The sequence below is a fragment of the Solenopsis invicta genome, chromosome 15 (genome assembly GCF_016802725.1).
Source record: "Solenopsis invicta isolate M01_SB chromosome 15, UNIL_Sinv_3.0, whole genome shotgun sequence".
Lineage (NCBI taxonomy): Eukaryota > Metazoa > Arthropoda > Insecta > Hymenoptera > Formicidae > Solenopsis > Solenopsis invicta.
The window spans coordinates 405,852-429,633 of record NC_052678.1 but is presented as its reverse complement, the minus strand read 5'-3'; the positions used below and the strand labels follow the sequence as shown (position 1 = coordinate 429,633).

Here is a 23,782-nt window from a genome sequence, read left to right as displayed (position 1 = left end):
TTTACCAAATGTACTCAGTACATTTTAATACATGCACAATTCTTTAAGGCTCTTGACTCCTCAGCCGAGAACTCCGCGTTAACGGTAACGATATTCCGTAGTGGACAAAATTAGAACTAATAGACGTGAAACGTGACATATTGACGATAAGATGTTGTCGTGCATGTTATTTTGTTATTATGTGTTTCATTGTGAAAATATGACTTGTCTTGTATTTACCAAATTCGTAAAAATGGACTGCAAGTAAAGTTTCTTTAAATTTTATACATAAAAGCACATTTTTTTACTCCTTTCAATAGCTATTTGTGTGTTTTCCCGTCTGAATAGGCATCATTTTACGTGTTTTTTATGACTATTTACTGACTGATAAGCGAAAAAAGGATAGTTTTTACCCATTTTTACAAGTGTTTTAAAGCCATCTGATTAGCCTGTTTTATCCAAATTGTCTTTATATAAAAATGGCACGGTCGGAAACTTTAATCGTATGTTTTCCTGGTTGAATAGCTTTACTTTACATGCTTTTTACGATTATTTACTGACTGTTAGGTAGAAAAAGGATAGTCTTGACCATTTTTTACAAGTGTTTTAAAGCCATCTGATTAGTCTGTTTTATCCAAATTGGCTTTATTTAGAAATGGCATGTTGGACAAAATTACTTGTTATTTTACGCAATTTCACGCTTCTGAGGTCACAACTTCAATATGGCCGCGGTGAGGAGTCGGGAGCATTACTTATATCTACAAAATAAGACAAAAAATCTAATATTTACAAATACTTTTAAAAGTTTAAATTTTTTATAGCTCAAAGTGTTTGATTTCTTTTATATGTAATATCTTTTCGATAGCTGGTTGATGCAACAAACACTTGTGGCATTGGGCTACACTCATCTTTCTGACCATGTTGCCGCGTTAACACATATAAATTTTGCGACTCAACTGGAGGCGCATGGACTTTGGCATTGGGCGATCTTTGTGGTGTTGCATCTACGAGATTCGTCTAGACGTCGAACTGCCGTGCAAAATCTGTTGTTACGTCATATAGAAATAGACGATACCCCGGAATACGTGAAGCGCGAGCAGTTCTTAAAGGAGGAGCTTGGTATATCGTCAGTTTGGATTCATCAGGCTAAGGCCATCAAAAGTAGCATTAATAAGAGGTATTTTTTTTGACAATATATACATAAACGTATATACATATACAGGGTGCGCCATTTCAATCTGGTTGATGGAAGTATTGAATAACTTTGACAGATTTTAACCAGCGTTGTGCAACACGTTTTGTGTACGTTATTTTAGTACAATGTCAACCATCGTTATACGCCGAAAGAACGCGCCGAAATAGTTTCGCTTTACATTGAAGCTGAGCCGGATTTTTGGGAGTGAATTCTGATGACCGACGAGGCTTATTTCACGCTCTCTGGCGCTGTCAACAAACAAAACTGTCGCATGTGGGGCACCGATAATTCTCATATTATTCATGGAACCCCATTGCACAATGAGAAAGTGACTGTTTGAGCCGGTGTTTGCTCAAAAATCATCATTGGACTATTTTTCTTCAGAGCTGATGAAACTGTCAATGGGAATCATTATTGGTGGATGCTGACACACTTTGTTTTACCACAAATGCGTGAAAAAGCTCTTAAAGAATTTTGATTTCAACAAGATCGCGCGACATGTCACATTGCGCGCTTAACAATGGACTATTTGCGTCGGAAGTTCTCAAGACGTGTGATGTCAAAAGGTGATATTGACTGGCCACCAAGATTGGATTTGATTGCATCGGACTTCTTTTTGTAGGGATTCTTGAAGAGTAAAGTCTATGCCAACAAGCCGAAGACCATAGATGAGCTTAAAAACAACATCTGAGCCGAAATCGCAGCGATATCGCCTGAGACGCTAGCAAATGTAATGGAATATGCCGAAAAAAGAGCTTGTTTTTGTCTCAGTAATAAAGACGGACATTTGATTGATGTTTTTGGAAACTAATTAAAATAAATTGTAATGAATCAAATTTAATAAAAAAATACGATTTTGTGAAATCTGTTGAAAATTCTCTAAGTTATTTAATACTTCCATCGACCAGATTGAGAGGCGCACCCTATGTGTGTGTGTATATATAAATATATATAAATTTTTTTTTTTTAATATATTTGTATAAATCTACAAAGGATGATCACTACATTTGTTAATCGGAATAAAAGTCTGAATATGTTTAGAAACATTCGACACTTTTTTTTAGATACGGCGAAGCAGCTTGGTACTACATCCAGGCGGAACAATGGACCCAAGCTCATGAAATTATTATAGAGCATTTGGCGGCTGATGCTATAATAAATGGTATCGATTTCTTCTTTCCTGTTCTTTTCTATTTACATATTAACTCATTATAACAATTTCATTTTACGTTCTATGTTGCAGAAAACTACGATTATTTGAAATCATTGTTAAGCTCACTAATAGCAGCCGAATGTAGCGGCACAATTAGCGGATGGTCGCATCAGGGGCAGCTCTTGTGGGAGTACATGGAAATAACTAGCGAGATCCAAAGTTTGTTGAAGTCTGATCCGGATTATTGTGGACTAACTTATCAATTGGAGGCGCTGAAGCCACGATTAACGGACCTGTGTCATAAAATCGATCAATTCCCGTGCCCAACTGCTAAACACAGGTATAGCTGATACATATTCTGAGTAATACTACCGGAAAAAACCGAAAAAATTAACTTTCAGATAATTTTTTTTTATCTTTGAAAATTATAGATTTTTATAGGATTTTATTGGGGAAATTTTTGAAATTTTACTTTTAAACTTGAAGTATAAATAAATAAATAAATAATTAGAAGCTTAACAGTTGTAGCTAGATTTTAGTGCTGATATTTTTTGTATGATTTTATATATAATTTTATTATGTACATTTTCAAGTTTATGCTCACCAAATAATTTTCAGTTTTAAAATACAGTTATTAATTGAATGAGAATAGGAATATCACGTTATTACATTGATGATTAATAATAAATTTATGTTAACAAGCATTTAATGGGGCAATTATGTCAATAAAAAAAATTTTTCTCCTTAAAATATGGGCAAGAGCACACCATGTCTACTTGCATTATAATTTGACCCATACGCCACGTTCTTCAAAAACACATGAAAACGCTAAACTGTTTGAATTTCATTAAATTGTTTTACAAACTTATTTTTAATAGTATAAAAGTTGAAAAATTGATTTTAAAAAATTGATTTATTTGACTTATTGGATTGAAATATTCTCTTAAGTGGCTTTTCTTGTGATTGTATAATTAAGGAATGTTAATTAAATATAAAATAATAATAGATTATGTATGATAATATGTATAATATAAATATATATATTGAATAGGGGACCTCGCTCTGCCGATCTTGATATATGTTGTCAAGGTCATGATCTTGAGTGACCTTCAGAAGGTTTTAGCTGCTGTTTGTTATTCATTAACAAGTTATTTAAAAAATTCATACATAGAACATAATTTTTGAACACAAGGAGTAAATCTGTCGGGAGATCCGCTCTAATAATTTTGACATTAACGTGCATAGAGGAAAAGAGGGTAGTATGGCATCCATTTTCATTTTATTGAATAATTTTATTTATAATTAATATTTTCTATTCAAATTTCAACGATTACATTCGTCAAAGTTTGACAGATTTTTTCAAAGTAACGAAATAATTATTATTTAGAACGTGATTTATAAAAATTTAATGCACTGCATAATCGGTGGAAGAAAAAAAAAAGATTGTTCTATGGCTATCTATGAAAATAACTTAAAAAATTTAAAAGAGAAACAGTACCTTGTTACAAAATTATATATTTCTAATTTTTTAGAATTACAATTGACTTATCGAGAAATATTTTAATAGAAAAATTTTGCTTAAAAACCATATTAATAAAATTGCATGTTATTGTTTTCACTGTGTATAACTCGAAATATGTACAGGCGAATAAAAAGTAAAATAACAAAAAAAGTTTAGTAAAATTTATGTACATTTGTGTGATAATACGCTCAAGTTTAAGAATAATGAGAAAGTGTGTAATTAAAGGTTAAAAGTACTTTGAAAAAGTTTAAAAAGTGCTCAAAGGTAAAAATACCTTATAATAATTGTCAGTCATTATGTATTAGCATATTAGCATCACTAAAAAACGATGGGCTACTAAACGAATAACTTCATAAGCAATTGTTAGAATACGTCACCTAATAATGGAGGTAATAGGTCATATTGTCGACAGTAGCCATAATACCTTCTTCTCCTCTATAGTTATGACCCTGAGTGATCTTCAAGAGGTTTTAATTATTGGTTGTTATTCGTTAAAAGGTTATTATCACAAAAAGTTATAAAAATGATAAAAAATTAAGTCTATAATTTAAACTTAAATAGCATATTGTATTGTGAATATCATGTGGGACAGTACAATTATAGACCTTGTTTCGTCCCATAAGTAGAAAGAGGTGTGATGTGGGCCTTGTTTCGCGTGGAAAGTACATGTGTAGGCAGGGGAGGGGTTTAGTCCTTCCTCTCCTGCACCCTTATCTCAAAAAATTCTAACCTAACCTTAACCAAATTTTAGATCTGAATCAGAAATTGTTTCGCATGAAAGTCAAAAACTTTGTAGACAGCACAAATGTAAACCTTATTTTATTTTGTAAGCAGGGGAAGGTGTAGAATGAACCTGTCTATTTTGCATTATTTCCTACGAGATTTCAGTTTCCATGCAAAACAATTCTGGTTTAAAACTTAAATTTGATTTAGATTGGATTTTTTAAGAGCGGAAGTGCAGAAGAAGGAGTTGATTTCTTCTTTCCTACCCAAGCTTACAATGTGTTACTTAAATGTGCAAATATATAGGTATACATTGAGTTATCTAACATAAGTTCTAAGTTAATTAAAAATAAAGTTATAAAGTTAAATACAATTGTACTGTTAACTTTATTTGTTAATAATTTTTTAACAAATAATGAGAAATCATGAAGGTTATAATATATGTTAAGGTTAAGGTTAAGGTCGGAACGTAATCCCTTATTTGATTTATCAATAGATTTATTTTAAAATTACTTGGTATTAAGAATTCTCAAATCTTGTTAGACAAGGTGTTTACTACTAGAAAAAAACCGAAAATTTTGGAATTTTTAGAGAATTTATTTTTTATCTTTGAAAATTATAGATGAAATTTTGTTAGTATTCAGGAAAATTTTTGAAATTTTGCTTTTAAATTTAAATTCTATCTTTTGGTAATATTGTTTCTTCGATTATTTTTTTAATAATGCAAAATCAGGGACCCTGTCTGAAATAAAATTTTGGTCCGATTATGGTTACAGTCAGAGATTATATCCAATTTTCGGTTTTGATTTTGATTTCGGTCTTGTTACTGATAATGGTTACGGTCACCGTTTGAATTTCGATCATTTTCGGTTACGGTTATGGTTACGGTTACAGATGTACAATTATCTATTGTAAAATTTAATAACGTATAAAAATGATAATGTATAAAGATAATACAAGTATAAATATTATATTATAAAATTTCCTGTTTATTGTAAACAACACTTGTTTAATATAAAAATGTTTAAAAATCATTGGAGATTCCGGGTCTTTTAAAATCTCTTTTTATTTTTGTTTTACTTTAATATTTTCAGCAACTTGCAGCGTTAATTGTCGTTTTTTTACTGGTATTAATGGTGGTTCTTCTGTATAAAATAACATTAATTTTAATCAAATTATCATAATAAAAGCAAAGAAATAAATAAATAACTTTCCATAGATCCTGTAATATTGCTAATTATTGAGAACCTAGAAGTAAATATCTATGGTCATAACAGTTCAATTAAAATTGTCAAATTTTTTTGGTGCTTTAAAAGAACCGGAAAAATAGAAATATAATTTTAGCTTTAAAAATTTATTTTTAACATTACAAAGATCTTATTCTTTTATATACATTTTATGTTCACAAATTGAAGAAAAAATTAATTCTTAATGCTTCTGACTCCTCAGCTGAGAACTCCGCGTTGACGGTAGCGACATTTTGTTATTATGTGTTTTATCGGGAAAATATATCTTGTCACGTATTTACCAAATTCGCAAAAATGCACCGCGAGTAAAGTTTCTTTGAATTTTATACAGAAAAGTACATTTTTCACTTTTTTCTATAGCTATCCGTGTGTTTTTCTGTCTAAATAGGCGTCACTTTATCATCTGCTTTTTACGACTATTTACTAACTGCTAGGCGAAAATAGGATAGTCGTGACCTATATTTAGAAGTATTTTAAAGCCATCTGATTAGTCTGCTTTATCCAAATTGGCTTTAATTACAAATGGCACGTCGGACAAAATTACGTAACCGTATTTTCCTATTTCAATAGTTTCACTTTACATGCTTTTTATGACTATTTACTGACTGTTAGGCGGAAAAAGAATAGTCGTGACCGATATTTAGAAGTGTTTTAAAGCCATCTGATTAATTTGTTTCATCCAAATTTTATTTACAAACACGTCGAACAAAATTACGTGTCATTTCACGCAATTTCTCGTTTCTGACGTCACGACTTTAACCCTTAAACATATTACAAATTTCCCTAGATTTTTGATCGCTTATTGTGGAAGACGGATTAAGAAAAAAGATTCGGGCTAGGTGGAAAAAAAGTTTGAAGTTTTCTCTATCGATTGCTACAATTGACTTTATTGCTTAACTAAAATAAAATGGCACAAAAGTAAAGTTTTTTCGGGAAGGTCTCCTAGACCCATTTATATGTTTAAGGGTTAATATGATCGCGGCGAGTACTCAGGAGCCTTAAAATCAACTGCGTATCTATGGATTGTTAAAAATATTTTTAAAAAAGGAGATAAAATACAGATGCCGTGTATCCTTTTCTCTTATTCTTATCTCGTAGAGAGAGAGAGAGAGAGAGAGAGAGAGAGAGAGAGAGAGAGAGAGAGAGAGAGAGTTTACATAGCACACGCTTTTTCTCCTTTTTTTTACATGATCCTTCAGTATGATCTTTAATAACATGTCAAAAAATTTGACCGAAAATCTGACCGAAAATCTGAAAAAAACAGAAAAATATTTTTGATCAGGTTACGGTACGGTCGATTAGCCTGCACAATATTTTGGTTTCGATTTTGGTCTGATTAAAGTAACGGTTATGATTCGGTTATTGGTTTCGGTTTTGGTCCGGTCAGAGTCCTTGTGCAAAGTTGATTAGCAATAAATATAATATGCAGTCTTGGACGATTTACAAATTTTTATAAGAATAAAAATATTGACAATAGAAGATAACACATCACTCTAATTGATGTTGTTTTTAATCATCTTTTGGATATGTATTTTTATATCTATTCAAAACTTAAGTGGATTTTTTTGTGATAGTAAGATTAAAGAATGTTAAAAGATATAATATAAAAAATTTATTTTAAAACTGCATTAAAAATTTTTTTATTTTTATTTGGAATTTTGAACGAAATTTCTAGAAAATTTGGAAATTCTCAGAAAGAACTCTTATATAAAATTTGAGTAAAAACCCTAATACAAGTCGTTAATTTTTTATATTGTACTCAAATATATTTTTTTCCATATTTTTAGATTGTGCCAGGCTGAAATTGCAAAGAGAACTCTACACTTGGCTAGAAACTTGTTGTTGCTGCAGAAGAACGAACAGAGATCCGTCACAAAACTGTTAGTCCGTTTAATATCTCAGCTACCCTTACCGGAGGATTATGCGCAACAAGAACTGCGACCCATTGTTAATATGCGCGTAGCAGAAGTAATACCGTAGTGCAAATGTGAAATAATATGCGCGCGCGCGCGCACACACACATACACACACACACACACACACACACACACACACACACACACACACACACACACACACACACACACACACACAACATACACAAGTTAATATTGATCGTGTAGTTGTAAAGTTCTTATATTAACAAAAAGTCTTATTTTTGTCTTTTCCCGTACATGCGTCTACAGCCGTAAGTAAGCCTGAGATTTTTCGAAGGATTTTTCCTGATATAAGCAGTAATAGCAAATTACGCAATTTATACAGTAGATTTGTAAAGCTGAAAATTATATAAGCACATAGCAAAATATATTGATGTGTGATACTATTTAAGTCTTTCTTACATTTTTTATCGATTCACGTACAAAATTATCTCGTGTTTTAGGGAACGTATGTGACTGACTGTATGAAGGTACAGGATGTTTGAGTATAAAGGGGGGGGGGATGGGCGGTCTCTCTTTTCTCAGTTTTTTCTCATAATGTTTGATGTGCGTATATTAATATACGCGTACATGAAACATTTTTTTTAGAAATGCTTATTTTTCGATATATTTAAGGGGTCCGAGACTTTTCTAACACTCTGTATAATCAAATGTAACTAATTGATTGAAAAGAAATGTGAACGACAATGATTTTATGCTACGTGCAGAAATATTTCTATTATGTATATCGTGGATTTTTTCTTATATAATTTGTATTGTCGCGCCAGTATAATGCGGACTTGTCATATTAGGTACCTTTTAGGATACACAATTACACAGACACGTGAAAAGCGGCAACTTGTATTATATGATGCACTTATCATATAATATGTGTATAATCATTACGTTTCCACATTTTGATTTGTCTTATTCATTTTTCGCATATTAATTACGAGAGATTTTGTTAAAGGGTAACAATTTTAATTATTGCACGAGTGTAAATTGCATGTAACGGACTTGTATATTACATTAAAAATTAGACGTGTTTGGAGAAATGTACTCCGCAAAAACTTATATAGTGTTGCGTACATAACAGTTTTCCATTATTAAATAGTAGAATAAACCGTCTGTAAGAGGTAAGAAGGAAATTCAATTACACAATTACAGTTACGAGAAATAGTAAGATACATGTTATGTGTAAAGAATATTTGTATAAATAAAATCAAATTTTCACTCTTTTAAAATTGAAATAAATAAATACCGGTAAGATATTTATAATTTCTGCGTAATTGCAAACGAAAGTATAAGTGAATACGAATATAAATAAATATACGAATTCTTTATCTTATGTCCGATAGTTTTCAGTAATTTACTTATTCAAAAATTTTTTATTCTAGTTTTCTTTACAGTTTTGGAATTTCGTAAATAATTTCTTGTCAATTTTAGAGTTTCAGTGCAGATAGGAATTTATAAAATATGTACTGGAGAAATGTACGCGTTTTCCTCTATAAGATTAAGTAATAAGTAGTTAAAAAGCTATAAGTTAAATAATAAAGCTTAAAAGCTTAATAACTTTTAAATTAATTGCAAATTAAATAATTTTTAAGTACTTTAAACCAAACTTTATACTTATTAAGTTTTTTTATAATTATTGAAAATTTACCTATGTAAAAGAAAAAAAATACATTTATGTGCGTGCGTGCGTGCGTGCGTGCGTGCGTGCGTGCGTGCGTGCGTGCGTGCGTGCGTGCGTGCGTGTATATATAGAGAGAGGGGGGGGGGGTTTTTGCGTCACCTTTGTGAATTAGAAGGCCGTAATTTTTTATATAGATTACTTCAAAATAACAAAATTACAATATAGATCAAATATTAATATTTTATTTGTAAATTAACTCTTTGTGGTCACACTAAAGGTAAAACAATTTCAACGCATTTAATTGGTTGCCGTATTTAGTTTTTGTTTTTTAAAATAAAAAAAAATTATTGAACATATTTTAAATATTATGAAATATAGAAATACAGCGCTTTTGTAAATATTTTAATTGTAATATTTAAAAATATACAAAAGTAAACATTTTCGAAAAAAAGTTTTAAAAAATCATAATTCATTAAATCAATTTTTTATTTTTTAATTTTTTTAATAAAAATGTATAGCTCTACAGATATAACACATAAAAAAATAATAAAATAGTTTGTATTTTTAAAAAGGTATATATTTATTTAATACAAAAATATGGTTATATCAATTCTTGCTCGAATTATCACTATAGTTATGAAATAATACATAAACAATAGAAAAATGAAATTAAATACATTAGACCTCTAATTTTTTGGAATCCAGAATCAGAGATTAATTTACAAATAAAATATTAAATTTATTTAGTCTAGTATAATTGTTCTGTCATTTAGAGTAGTCTATTTTTAAAAATTACAACAATTTAATTTAATATACATATAATGCTTTTCCCAATTAACTTTTAACCTAATTTAATTTTAAGACTTTTTAACCCAAAACTTCGCGTTGACAGTGGCGACGTAACATTGCGGAAAAATTAGACCTAATAGGCATTAAACGTGATGTTGACGATGAAATTTTGTCTTGCATGTCATTTCGTTATTATGTGTTTTATTGTGAAAATATGACTTGTCTCGTATTTACCGAATTCGTGAAAATGGGCCGCAAATAAAGTTATCTTTAAATTATATATGTGAAAGCATATTTTTCATTCTTTCCAACAGCTGTCCATGTGTTTGCCTACTTGAACAGCTTCACGTGCTTTTTATAACTATTCATTGATTGTTAGATAGAAAAAGAAGAGTTCTTTGAAGCTCATTTTTAAAAGTGTTGAAGTAATCTCAAATAATGAGATTATTTGATTTTATCTAAATTTTCTTTATTTACAAATGCCACGAATCAAATTGCAACCTAACCTAATCTAGTCTAACCATTGAACTATACTCTAACTGAAATGGGCACTGCCATATTACGTCCGTAAGCGGAAAACGTGATAAAAATAGCATGATGCGAGGGGCCACCTCTCTTTTTCTAAGCGTCTTCTGCGCATGCGTCAGCCTTCACCTTATATTCCTACTCAAAAGTTAAATTTCTTCTTTGTTTTCACGTTGATACAGCATGTAACGGAATTTGTGGAAACGAGGAAGAAATTAACTTTTTACAGACAGTGTTAAATATAAAGAAAAAATTTTATTTATGTACGTCACTCAAGTCGCTCGTTTATCTAATCCTCATGTGCCGGTACTGCAAAACTTTCTAACGTGACTGTACTGACAAAGAGAGGTGGCCCTTCGAAATAGCTCTCGTCACGTTTTCTGGCGGCTAGTGCCCATTCCAGTTAGAGTATAGTTCAATGAGTCTAACCATATGTTTTCTGTTAGAACGGACTTTATTTCTTATACCTTTTACGACTATATATTTACTGACTATCAGGGAAGAAAAGGATAGTTGAGGTCTATTTTTACAAGTGTTTTAAAACTGTCTTTAAAACTATCTAAACTTATTTTTTTGTTTGATAAAAAAATTTTTTTTATTTACACATTTATATCACAGATGAAACTTTTACATATGTTATTTCTCGCTTATGATATTATGACTTTAATATGACCGTGCGTTGAATTAGAATCTTTAACGCAACATTCAACCATGTCGCAGTCTTTCGCTTGTATAATTATCGTAATTAAATTTTACAAACCATTAATTTTAATTTAATTTAGTTATAAAAAAATATTAACTTACTCAATCCTACCTCTTTGTATCTAAGGAACATTTTTCGATTTTATAATTATTGAATATAGACGTAAATTTTATCGCGTTTACATCTCATTTATGCGCGAATATTAATGCAAAATAAAATTTATTTGATTTTTATTCTGTCGCGTAATCTAAGAAAGTAATGCATCAACATGACTGAGACATCGTAAAAAAAATGAGAGCTAACGTTAAAATCATAATGAATCAAGTTTTTCATAATCAAGACTTATAAACATCTTACTGCACAAAAATGATTATTGCAAGTTGTCATAATTAGAATTTATTTATTCACTGGAAATATTAAGGCGATGCTGGACCGGTCTCTGTATGTGCTTATTTTTGTACTCAGATATTTCTTTAAGTAGCTAGCGAGATGTGAATTAAATCAAAGAACAATACAACGCTTGCAGAATGATTTTAAAAGCTTTAGTATAAATGTATGAAAATTGTTTATATAATTTTTACGTGTATTGGTGCGAAAAGCAGAAATTGTTTATGGTAGTTCAGAGATGGTAGTTCTTGCATTAGAGGTGCCAAAGTCAAAAGAACAAGGACAGATGAGTGCGTTTGATAAAGAGCGCTAGTCTATTTCCCTTACTCTTCACCTCACGTGCGACCCTAAGTTCATTGAAGAAAAATCTGCACTAATCTGCAGTACCGACGTAGAGCGAGTTCCACCGTCAGTCCATCATTGCTTTAAACATGTAAATATTTAACACGTTTGTTGCTACGCGCGGCGTGATGAGGCTTCTTCGTAAGTAGTCACATACCAGCGCATGATGGATCTATGATTAGTTAAAGCGAACAATCTAGTCGTTTCATATTGAATATGAAAGTATACAATGTAGGTATTACATAGAGGTATTGTTTTGTATTATTCAGCATTTGATTCACATTTTTTGAACTTATTTTTTTCTTTGTAGACAGTAAATGTAAGTGAAAGATATTTGGAACCTTGGCAGGTCCTTTTGAATGAAAAATATAAATATAACACTAGGAAACCGTTAACAAAAGCTAAAATATTAAAGTTATTGAATGATGATAGTCTAATATGAGAGATTTTACTTTTACTAAACGAGAACTATTAGTTCCTCCACTGGGAGGAAATTCTTTAGATTATTTCTTACATATTCTTTTGGACTTCTTGCCAGTTGATTATCACTGAAACGAATGTGTATATGCTGTACATATTTTTTTGAAGACTACAGGCGCGAATAAATAAATGGAATAATGTTACGAAAGAAGAATTACTCAAGTTTATTAGTTCACTTTTGCATATGGGACATGCATATAAAAATGAAACAAATCCAGAAAACATTGAAAACAAGATTCTTTACATAAAATAAACATTTTTCTTGCAGTAAATGAGCAGCAAGTACTTTCTATTTATTGCGTGCACTTTATTTCTCACAATGAAGCATATCCTTAATTAGGACAGATTGCATAAAGTACGATATTATAAATCACTTTAATTAAAGAATGTGAAACCTTTACTATCCCGGTCAAGAACTTTCCAGTAAGCAAAATATCATTTCAGCAATGTTACTGCAACGATATCCGAGCAACATGTAAGGTTGTAGAACTTGTAGTTCGTAACGTTGTATACAACGTCATTGTGAATAAACTTTGACGTACATATTGTCTAGTAGCAATTTTCTGCAAGACTGCTGTAAATCTTGCAGCAGATTCTTGAAAGATTCTGCCAACAGAACATTATGATCTGCTTCCTCATTCTGTTCAATTCTTCTGAATGATTCTGCAATCAAATTCTTGCAAGAAACTTGCACGTATCTGTTGGCAGATTTTTGCAAGAAACTTGAATGTATCTACTGTAAATCTTGCAGTAGATTCTTGAAAGATTCTGCCAATAGGACGTTATGATCTGCTTCCTCATTTTGTTCAATTCTCCTGAAAGATTCTGCAGTCAAATTCTTGCAAGAAATTTGTATATATATATTTGCTGCAAGATTTGTAAAATTTTTTTACCAGAATATTTTAGTATAGCCTTAAAATGGATTAAAAAAAAATTAAATTTGAATGAACATTTTATTTATGTACAAGATTAAATAACAATACAAATTGTTATTTACATGTAAAAATATAAAATTTTATGTGGAACAGCGTTCCACATAAATATCATATTTAAAAAGAACGAGAGCGAGTTTTTGTCTCAAGCAGTTCATATATATAAGAGCTCACTGAAGTATGAACTGGACAGTCACCCGCGGCGGCGCCTAGATATAACGCCTGTAGCCGCACTTGACTCACGAGATCTTTGGCGGCGTAGCCACATAGCGGTGGCACCAGCATTCACTTGTTAAATCCATTTCATTCAGAAATTGTTATAAACCTTGTAGCAGATCTTTCTGTCGCTGATTAAGCAGAATCTGTACAATATCTGCACAAGATCTGCTCGTCATTCCCCATTGTAAGAAACTTGCAGAAATCTGTAGATCATATTTGTGCAATATCTGCACAAGATCTTGCGCGCCATTTCTGTTGTAAGAAACTTACAGAAATCTGCTGATCATATTTGTGCAATATTTACACAAGATCTGCACGCTACTTCTGTTAAAAAAATCTTATGTCATTCTGCTGAAGAACTTTGCTAGACTGTTTACAGACTGCAGTTGCGGGAAGAATCTGCTTCAAGATAGCTCAATATTTGTACCAAGTTTCTGCAAACAGTTCATATACAAGTACAGTGCACGAATATTGAAGCAATCTGCCAGCATGGCTCTTTTGGGAATAATCTTCTGCACATCTGACTCAATTCTACTGCAATTAACTGCACGCAGATTCTGTCCTGCAGAAAATGCTAGGGTGAAGTTTCCCGTAACATTAAAATGGAAAATTGCAACATTGCATATAAATATTGTATTAAAATTTTTCTTACGTTGCAACACGTTTATCCCAATATCAAAATAATATTTCGAAAATGTTGCATTAATGTTTTTCAAATATTTTAACAACATTTGTCTCAATATTAGCGAAATATCGTTTCAGCAATGTTGTATTATTTCTCTTAGAAACAATATAAAACAATATTCTAAAATTTACTTAAAATTGTTACAAATATTTTATTTCTATTGTAATATTTTTATAATAATTTAAAAAACCAATTTTTGCAAAAAAATTCCATTCTTAAAAATATTTTACGGAAATTCTTAAGCGGTCACCCATCCAAGTCGCGACCTCGGCGAACGTTGCTTGACCTCTCTGATCGCTGCGAACTAAGCCCTCGTGATGACCTGTGAACACTTTGTGCTGATATGTATATATTACTGAGAGATCTAGATCAATATACGTTATTGAAAAAATTAAATATGTATAATTAAAGCATATTATTTATATAAACATATATAAAATTATAGTTTTTACTATTTTTACAAGTGCAGAATAGCATCTGGAATAACTTTAGTTATTTGTTTAAATAAGAATGCAACTAGAAAAATAATACAATAATTAAATAAAATACGAAAAAATTTATAAATTATTATTATAAATGTTTATTTTTTATTTATCATAAATATTTACTGAAATATTTTACAAAATATTTTAGTAAATATCTTAATAGCACGGGACGTCCACGGGACATCTTAAGGACGACCTATCGAGACGAGCGGGATATCCTGGGGACTACCTGTTATAGTCCCAAAACGTCCTGTGGACGTACCGTGGACTACCAAATGAGCGCCTCATTTTTGCCTATGGACATCCTGTGGACATCTTATCGGGAGTCCTAAAGATGTCCATTCGCAATCCTCGGGATATACATATGCGTTTCAGGACTATTTTAGGATATTTAAGAAATCCGTACAAATATATTATGTTATTACACCACATAATTCTAATTGAGTAAAACAATATTTTAATAACATTTTAAAAAACATTTTTTGCAAAAAAAATTGGAAATTTTTTGGGGGAAATTTCCAAGCGGTCACCCATCCAAGCCGCAACTCCGGTGAACGTTATTTAACCTCCGTGATCGCTGCGAATTGATCTCTCATGATGACCTGTGAACACTTTATGCTGATATGTATATATAACTGGTAGATCAGGTCAATATATGTCATCGAAAAAATGAAATATGTATAATTAAAGCACAGTATTTATATAAACATATATAAAATTATAGTTTTTCTACTGATTTTTACAAATGCAGATTAGCATCTGGAATAACTTTTCTGTTATTATTTGTTTAAATAAGAATGCAACTAGAAAATATGTCAATATAATATAATAATTAAATTAAGTACAAAAAAATTTTTATTAAAAAAACATTCAAAAAACATTTAAAAAATATTATCTGCTCATTGGGATGTAGATTAAGGTTTCTTCATTCATAGATCTATTTTGTTTATTGATACCGTTGTAAAATTCTTTGATACGATATATTTGCCCTTACTTTTCTTATCTGAATGTATAACCATTTATATTAAAGAATTTTACAATTATTGCAAAGCTGTATTTTCCGCTAAACGCAGCCAATTTTTGATATTATATGAGCAGCGGCTCTAAATTTTTATATGTTTGAAATTGTGAAATTAAAATTTAATTATTATATGTCAAAGAAATTTTTCTATTTTATTTTTATTCATAAAGGATTAAATATGTGATTAATTATTTAAAAACAATGTATAATTTTAAGTTGATCTTTATGATTCAGAGTAGTTATCATATGTATTATAGGCCTGTTTTTTATTGCTGAAGTAGTACACATTCTGCGTTAAAAATAATATTTAGATATATGTTTGAAATTTAATGAAAGCAAGAAGAAAAAGCTAGTGCAGTCCAATGGAGTGCAGCAATAAAAAACAAATTCTACATATACTTAACTTTTTGATACAATACAAACGTTTTTTCTTTTATTAGAATAATTTTATACGTTTAAGTATCATTTATAATAAAAACTTTCTTAAATTCTTTGTATACATACTTACATATTATATATATTCTGGATTAACCCTCCGTAGGCAGTCTCGGTCTTTTTGTTTGTTGAAGCGAAATTCTTAATCTCAAATTTCTTTGCTCAAATTCAAATTTTTATTAAATAAAGTTTTAACATTAAAGAAGTTAGTTATTTGTTAATGTAGGAATGTGGAAAAGTATTATGACCGTGAATTTTTCTATTTTCCTTTAGCTTTCCTAGTTTGTGCCATATGACACAGAGAGACGGTCAAAGGACGTCCTTATGATCGACTTAGAATTTGGACGACCTAAGGATTTCCTTAGGCTCGGCTTAGGACTTAGACGTCCCAAGGACGTCCTTTGGATACAGTATGCTGTGTGGGCGATTTAAAATTACGTCCAGTGGGTATAATGTAGGTTGTATACAGAATTCCTTTAGTTTATTTAACATTTCTCGGAAAGTCCTGAAATTTTCATCCTAATATAATGTCCTAAGTCTGTCCCATTATTGTCCCGGGACATTCAGGACGAATTCAGGATCATTCCGAGGACGTTTTGTGCTATTAGGGAATTGTTCTGAAAATGGAAATAAATACAGAAGCACTAGGTGATACAGGAAAAAAACATACAAAGAGAGTTATCATGGATGTTCTAAGTGAGAAACTAAATACAGGCTACACTATATTCATGGATAATTTCTTAAGTTATAATTTAACAAAACAGTTATTTAAAATTAAAATATTGCACGAGTAATCTTGGATTATATAAAAATAATTGTCCGGAACAAGTAAAATCTGCTAAATAAAGAAAGGCAAAATGAGGGGGGGAAGTATGCAAATTGGGTTCTAATAAGGATATAGAAAAACGAGAAGGAGATTTTTTATAATATTTGACTAAATTTAAAACTAAAATGATCAAAGTAATCAACAGAAGAAACGGAGCAAAAAATAAACCTCGACCTATAATGGAATACAATAAATGTATGCCTGGAACAGATTGACAGGATTAGATACTATCCTATTACAATTGTGAAAAGAAAATATTAGGCTAGAAGAAATTTTTTACAGAGAAATATCAGCATAGCCTCAGTGTGTTGAGTTGGCTAAGATACTTGTATCGGAGATTCGGGAGGTCCCAGGTTTGAACTCTGGCTGAGGTGATATTTTTGGCAACAAATTCTTTACAGTTTTATCAGGAGGGGGGGGGGTAATATTTAGATGCTAGTAGCATCGTGTATTATTAAATTAATTTTAATTTAATAAAATGTGACATTACTGACCCTTATTCGATTATAACTGTGTTATGACCGAAAGTAACGGCTCGCAGTCTAGGTCGAATCTGAGAAAGGGTATATAAAATCACACGAATATACAATATATAAAGCATCAAGATCCAACTACGACTGTGGAAAGCCTTCTTGTTTAGATTTCTATGTTACATGTATCGGTCGAATATCTTTCTAAATTTTTTACATCCTGTAGATGATAAATAATATTTACCAATTATTTAACAAATATTCGAATCGATGTATGTCGTTCTATGTTTTCCAATCGAGGTAATGGGACTACTTCAACAATCTAATGCAGAAAGATAATTACCCAGTCAGAAATAGTTCCTTGAAACAATGTCGTTTCAATGTCGAAAATGCAAGTCGAAAATTTTCGTAATTTTTATTAATTTTGATAGATTTTTTATTCCAATTTCGAGTATTTTTCAATTTCATTCGACATCGAAATGATATTGTTTCGAGGAGCCATTTTAATATTTTCCGAGAACAACCTGTCAAACACAAAAAAATAATTAATTTTTTTTCTTTTTAAAGAATTATTTCTGATTAGGTAAAATAATTGAAAAATCGAGATTGTTTCGATATTGGTTTGAGTTAGGATTATTGTTAAAGGTATTTTTTTTTTATTTTTGTGTATTTAAGATAATAACATTTTTGATTAAATTTATTTTTTCAAAAATTGCTTTATTTTTATTGCTTTATTAAAAATCAATTATTTGATTAAGATTATCTAATCGAAAAACATATGCTTTGGTTAATTTGATCAAACACAGAAGGTATTTCATGCTGCAACAATTCTATTTCAAAATAAACATTGGAAGAAAAATATATAGTTTATAAACGTACGTAATAACTTTGGTATACAAAAAAGATAAAACTAGAAAAATCGGTTTGAGAAAAAAGACATCATTAACTCTATTGCTAATAAAATTTTTTTGAGATATACTTTTTATACGAATTACAGAACATTTTTCAAAAATATTAAGTAATTAAGTTTTTTCTTTGAATTTTTCATGTATGCATAAATTTGGAAATATTCTAATATTCTATAAAAAAACTGAGAAATTTTCTAAAAACTATAAAATATTACAGAAATTTTAAAAAATTTTGGAAATGATTAAAAAATATTTAAAAATTTTAAAAATTATATTTAAAAATCTGAGACAAATTTATATACTCCGATGAAAACTTTTCTTGGACTTTTTCTGATTTTCTGTATAACATATTTTTTAGAATAATTCTCAGATTTTTTAATGTAAACTTTAGAATATTTAAAAATACAAATATATATGAAAAATTCGGAGAAAAAATATGGATTTCTCAATATTTTTAAAGTGTTTCAATTTATATAAAAATTCTGAAAAAAATTTCAGATAACTAATAAAATTATTGTTCAAATCGATGTCGAATGACGTTGATTCTATAAATCATTACATGCAAAAATCATTCTACTTTTCTTTTATGTAATAAATAATAAAAATAAACGATAAAAAAGTAGAAATGCAATTAGTTAATTTCTTTTTGCATCATCGCATCGTCGAATCGATGTCGAATCGATATTGATTCAATCTTTAAACAAATTTTTCTAGAATATAAGATTATTTATTACATAATAAAAATCTTAGGAAAACGCTCGTGTTTTGAATAAACAAAGAGTATAATATTAGAACGGTCAAATTAACGAGCACAATTAAATAAGCAATTTTGATTACAATTTGAGTTACAATAATATAATTAATTAAGTAATACAAATAATTAGGGACGACGTTTCGGCTTTATCAGCCTTCATCAGCCTATAAAGTACATATGTGTAGTAATTAAAAGTTCATTTTGTTTAATTTATCTGAAGATGACAGTTTTCCCTAAATTCTTTTTTTAGTATAAAAAACATATCGTGTATCGCATACCGTCTGTGATTCTTTAGATGGCGAACGGGCAATCGTGCATCCGATGTTGTGTATACGTGTGTGTATGTGTGTGTTTGTGTATGTGTATGTGTGTCCAAGTGTTGAATCCTTTCAGCAGCACTGACTTTTTCTCCTCCCTTTACATGATGGGAACTCACGACATGATGAAAACTCATTCGCGGCTCCATATGTAAGTTATTTTTCAAACGTAGTATTTGCGTTTGTTTTCTATATGACGATGGAGTTTATTGTTTTATATGAATCGAAAATTTTCCCGTAGATAAATTAAAGCAACTTACTTGGAAAATTACTTTGACGGTAATTGTATAAACGTTCGCCATCGTCGATGGTCCTGTTGTTGAGACAGACGGAGCACAAGTGAGGCAGAATCGTTAAAGCAGGAGTCAGTAACGTATCTTCGTATTATCTTTAAGCGAGTCGAGTAAACAAAAATAGGAATCATGAAGGAGATCTGTGTCATTCTGTGAGTTTAGTCCGTTTGTTTGTTGTTTTATATGTATCATTTCGGAAATTAATCTCTTTTGGTAATTTTCTTCGGTGTCAAGATTTTTTATTTCCTTCCAATTGAAGGAATGGTCAAAAAATATTCTATGGTCATTTGTTATGACTGACTGTTTTGAAGGATCAAGTTTTATATTATTAATATGCTCTTTTCTACTCCTCAGTTGTATCTTCGTCTGCCCCACATATGTGGGATCGCAGTCATTACAGAAAATCTTATAAACGACATTGCTACTGCAGTCCCCCTTCATTTTGTCTTTATGTACTTTTATGAAATTGTTGATTTTATTTATGCATCTGTAGCCAACTGTAAATGTATTTTTGTCTAACAGAGATGTTGTTCTTTCAGAAATATTTCGAATGTAAGGGACAACAATGAATTTTTTTGTGTTCTCGTCTTTTTTTGTTTGGTCTTGGTCATTTGTGTCTTTGATGATGGTGGGTGCCAGTTTTGTATTGAATAAATTTTTTATTCTTGTTCCAATGTATTTGAAAATGAATTCCAGAGGGTATCCGTTTTTTAGAAGTAATCCAATAATTAGTTCTAAGTTTTTTTGTTGGAAAGTGGGGTGAGAAAGCATTAGCGCTCTATCCACCATACTATAAATTGTTCTAATTTTGTGGCATATAGGGTGGTGAGAAAAAAACGATAAATAGAAAAAGTTTTTTTATGGAACCAATCAATAATGATTGTATTGTCAAGTATTTTTAATGAAAGGTCCAAAAAACTTAGGCTACGGTCCTGTTCTAACTCAATAATGAATTGCAATCTGTTATGAAAACTGTTGAATTTCTTAAGAATAAAATTAAGTGAGTTCGTAGGTGCTGCCATAGCAATGTCGTCGACGTAACGATAGTAGAACGGTATTTCTAAATTTATTGACTTTAACGCTTTTTCCTTTAAATCCAGCAACACAATATTCGCTATAATAGGTGATAGGGGTGATCCCATTGGTGTGTCAAAAGTCTGTTTGTAAAAAAACTCTATTAAAAGTGAAAAACGTAGAAGACAGTATGAATTTTAAGGTAAATACGAATTCATCTAATGGAATCTTTGTATTATTCTCTATTAACGACCATCTCGTACGAATACCGTCTATTGCCAAATCCAAAGAAATATTTGTAAACAGGGATTTCGCATCTAAAGATATTAAACAATATTCTTCACTAATTTTCATTCCCGATAGAGACCTCGCGATATCGAAACTGTTATAGACTTGTCTCGAGTCAATGGGTAAATTAATATTGATGATCTTATGTAAGAATTTTGCAATCGGATAAAGAGCCGTGTTTACCGAGGAGACGATAATTCTGAAGGGAAAATTCTCTTTGTGTACCTTAGGAAGGCCATAAGCTTTTGGAATTGTGGAATCACTTGAGTGGAGAGAGAAATAGGATTGTTTAGAGATAAATTCTTTGTCATACCACCTTTTTAATGTAGTATTTAGATCTTTTTCTACTTTTTTTATGGGATTATTTTTGATTATCGAATATGTTTCTTTGTCATGGAGAAGTTGTTCCATATTGTTGATGTAATCTAGTCTGTCCATTGCTACCGTGATATTGCCTTTGTCTGCACGTGTAAATATAACATTCGGATTCAATTTACAAAATTCTGATGTGGCTCTTTTCATGCGTAGTAGTTCCTTTTCTATCTCATCTAAACAGGAATTGTTGTGTAGAAAATTATATAGCAACGGAATGACTGAGTTGCGGATTTCTCCTCTTTCTTTCTGAATACATCTATTGCTCTCAATGCCTTTTATGAACTCAGTTATGCTTGTTTTTTTTGTTGGGAGGAAGGCAAAAATTACCGCCAAGTTGTAACAGGTTTGAGACACTCGGGGAAACTTTCGTCTTCGAAATGTTGACGAACCATTTATTGTTAGTGGAGGTCATTGGATTGGTTTCCAAATCGATAAATTTGGAAGGTTCCAATGTGATCTTCACTTTATTATCAATAATATTCGAATTGAGTCTCTTGTGAGCATATCTAAATGCATCTAGTTTGTTATTTTTTTGAAACCCGATATGATAAGTTATTAGTTTGATCTTGTTAAGTCTCTCCTTCATGATTCCTATTTTTGTTTACTCGTCTCGCTTAAAGATAATACGAAGATACGTTACTGACTCCTGCTTTAACGGTTCTGCCTCACTTGTGTTCCGTCTGTCTCAACAACAGGACCATCGACGATGGCGAACGTTTATACAATTACCGTCAAAGTACTTTTCCAAGTAAATTGCTTTAATTTATCTATGGGAAAATTTTTGATTTATATAAAACAATAAACTCCATCGTCATATAGAAAACAAACGCGGCAAATACTACGTTTGAAAAATAACTTGCATATGGAGCCGCAAGTGAGTTTTCATCATGTCGTGAGTTCCCATCATGTAAAGGGAGGAGAAAAAGTCAGTGCTGCTGAAAGGATTCAACACTTGGACACACATACACATACACAAACACACACATACACACACGTACACACAACATCGGATGCACGATTGCCCGTTCGCCATCTAAAGAATCACAGACGGTATGCGACACACGATATGTTTTTTATAAAAAAAAAGAATTTAGGGAAAACTGTCATCTTCAGATAATTTAAACAAAATGAACTTTTAATTACTACACATATGTACTTTATAGGCTGATGAAGGCTAAGTAAAGCCGAAACGTCGTCCCTAATTATTTGTATTACTTAATTAATTATATTATTGTAACTCAAATTGTAATCAAAATTGCTTATTTAATTGTGCTCGTTAATTTGATCGTTCTAATATTATACTCTTTATTTATTACATATACATTCCAAAAATATTAAAAAATGTATGGAACTTTCATTATACTCTTTACATACGCAACTTTTGATTACGTGAAAATGTTATAATTTCGACGTAAGTTTTGAATCGATCTTTTAACGATGTTGAAACGACATCGTTTCAAGGAACTATTCCTGACTAGGTAAGGGAGTAATTACCGATTGAATATGTTTTATCACAGAAAGATGTCCAAACTACTAAGGAAAAATTCAAGGAGCTATAAAAGGAGCAATAATAAATATTTATTGAATTTTATTTCTTTGAACCTTGTTATAATTTTGTCTTTTTTATCTGTATTATAAATTATTTTGTGTCAATAGCATTACATTCGTGAGCAATGTTCCAGCAAGAATCAAACAAAAACCGGGAAATATGAATGGATAATGTGCATAAAATTTCTACAAGAATCTAACAAGTCCAAAAATTTTTTATCTTTTTATTTAAAATAGGTTCTCGAAATATTAACCTTTAGTGGTCAACGTGGGGTCCTTCGCGTTCGAATTTCTTGCATTGCGTACGCTAGTACAGTATGTGTTAAACGCGCCTATATTTTGCCTAAAAAAAACTTTGTTGGTAGGGAATAGGGCGCCGCAGTGGCGTTTTTAATTGCTATTATTTCAATAGTTAGGTCGGTGAAAAATTTACAGTGCACAACTATCCCCAGCTTGGCTGTTAAAGGTGCTAAAATTAAAAGTAAATAATTTTTTATTTTTTATAATATTTTATTTTATCAATATAATTGCACAATATTCATAGTTTAAATTTTTTTTATTAATAAAAGTATTTGATTTTTATGTTATTATAGAAATGTTTTATTTTATATATAT

At 30.5% G+C, this 23,782-nt stretch overlaps 2 protein-coding genes across 5 annotated transcripts in view; one reads left to right on the top strand and one right to left on the bottom strand.

Moving 5' to 3' along the window:
* The window catches only part of LOC105201691 (nuclear pore complex protein Nup98-Nup96), a 68,102-nt gene extending 59,123 nt beyond the window's left edge, over positions 1 to 8,979 (top strand). For 3 of the 4 annotated variants that reach the window (XM_039457862.1, XM_026139385.2, XM_026139384.2), the window contains exons 17-20: positions 845 to 1,156; positions 2,239 to 2,336; positions 2,418 to 2,667; positions 7,607 to 8,979. In XM_039457862.1, the coding sequence (XP_039313796.1) occupies positions 845 to 1,156; positions 2,239 to 2,336; positions 2,418 to 2,667; positions 7,607 to 7,799 (853 nt within the window). In that variant the 3' untranslated portion in view covers positions 7,800 to 8,979. The remainder of the gene's footprint in view (positions 1 to 844; positions 1,157 to 2,238; positions 2,337 to 2,417; positions 2,668 to 7,606) is intronic. The other variant, XM_039457863.1, reaches the window with a different exon arrangement.
* Positions 8,980 to 21,091: 12,112 nt separating this feature from the next.
* LOC113005816 lies at positions 21,092 to 22,205 on the bottom strand. Its single transcript, XM_039458024.1, has 2 exons — positions 21,947 to 22,205; positions 21,092 to 21,792 (listed from the first exon to the last, which is right to left on the bottom strand). The coding sequence occupies exons 1-2, from the start codon at positions 22,203 to 22,205 to the stop codon at positions 21,092 to 21,094; spliced, it is 960 nt and encodes a 319-aa protein (XP_039313958.1).
* Between the last annotated feature and the right edge of the window lie 1,577 nt (positions 22,206 to 23,782).

What these genes read in the sequence shown, in the direction of transcription:
- LOC113005816 (XM_039458024.1), bottom strand. Translation starts at nt 22,205, where the DNA reads ATGAAGGAGAGACTTAACAAGATCAAACTAATAACTTATCATATCGGG. An exon ending in AAACCTGTTACAACTTGGCG is followed by an intron (nt 21,793 to 21,946) that starts GTAATTTTTGCC and finishes ATTCCTGTTTAG; the next exon opens with ATGAGATAGAAAAGGAACTA.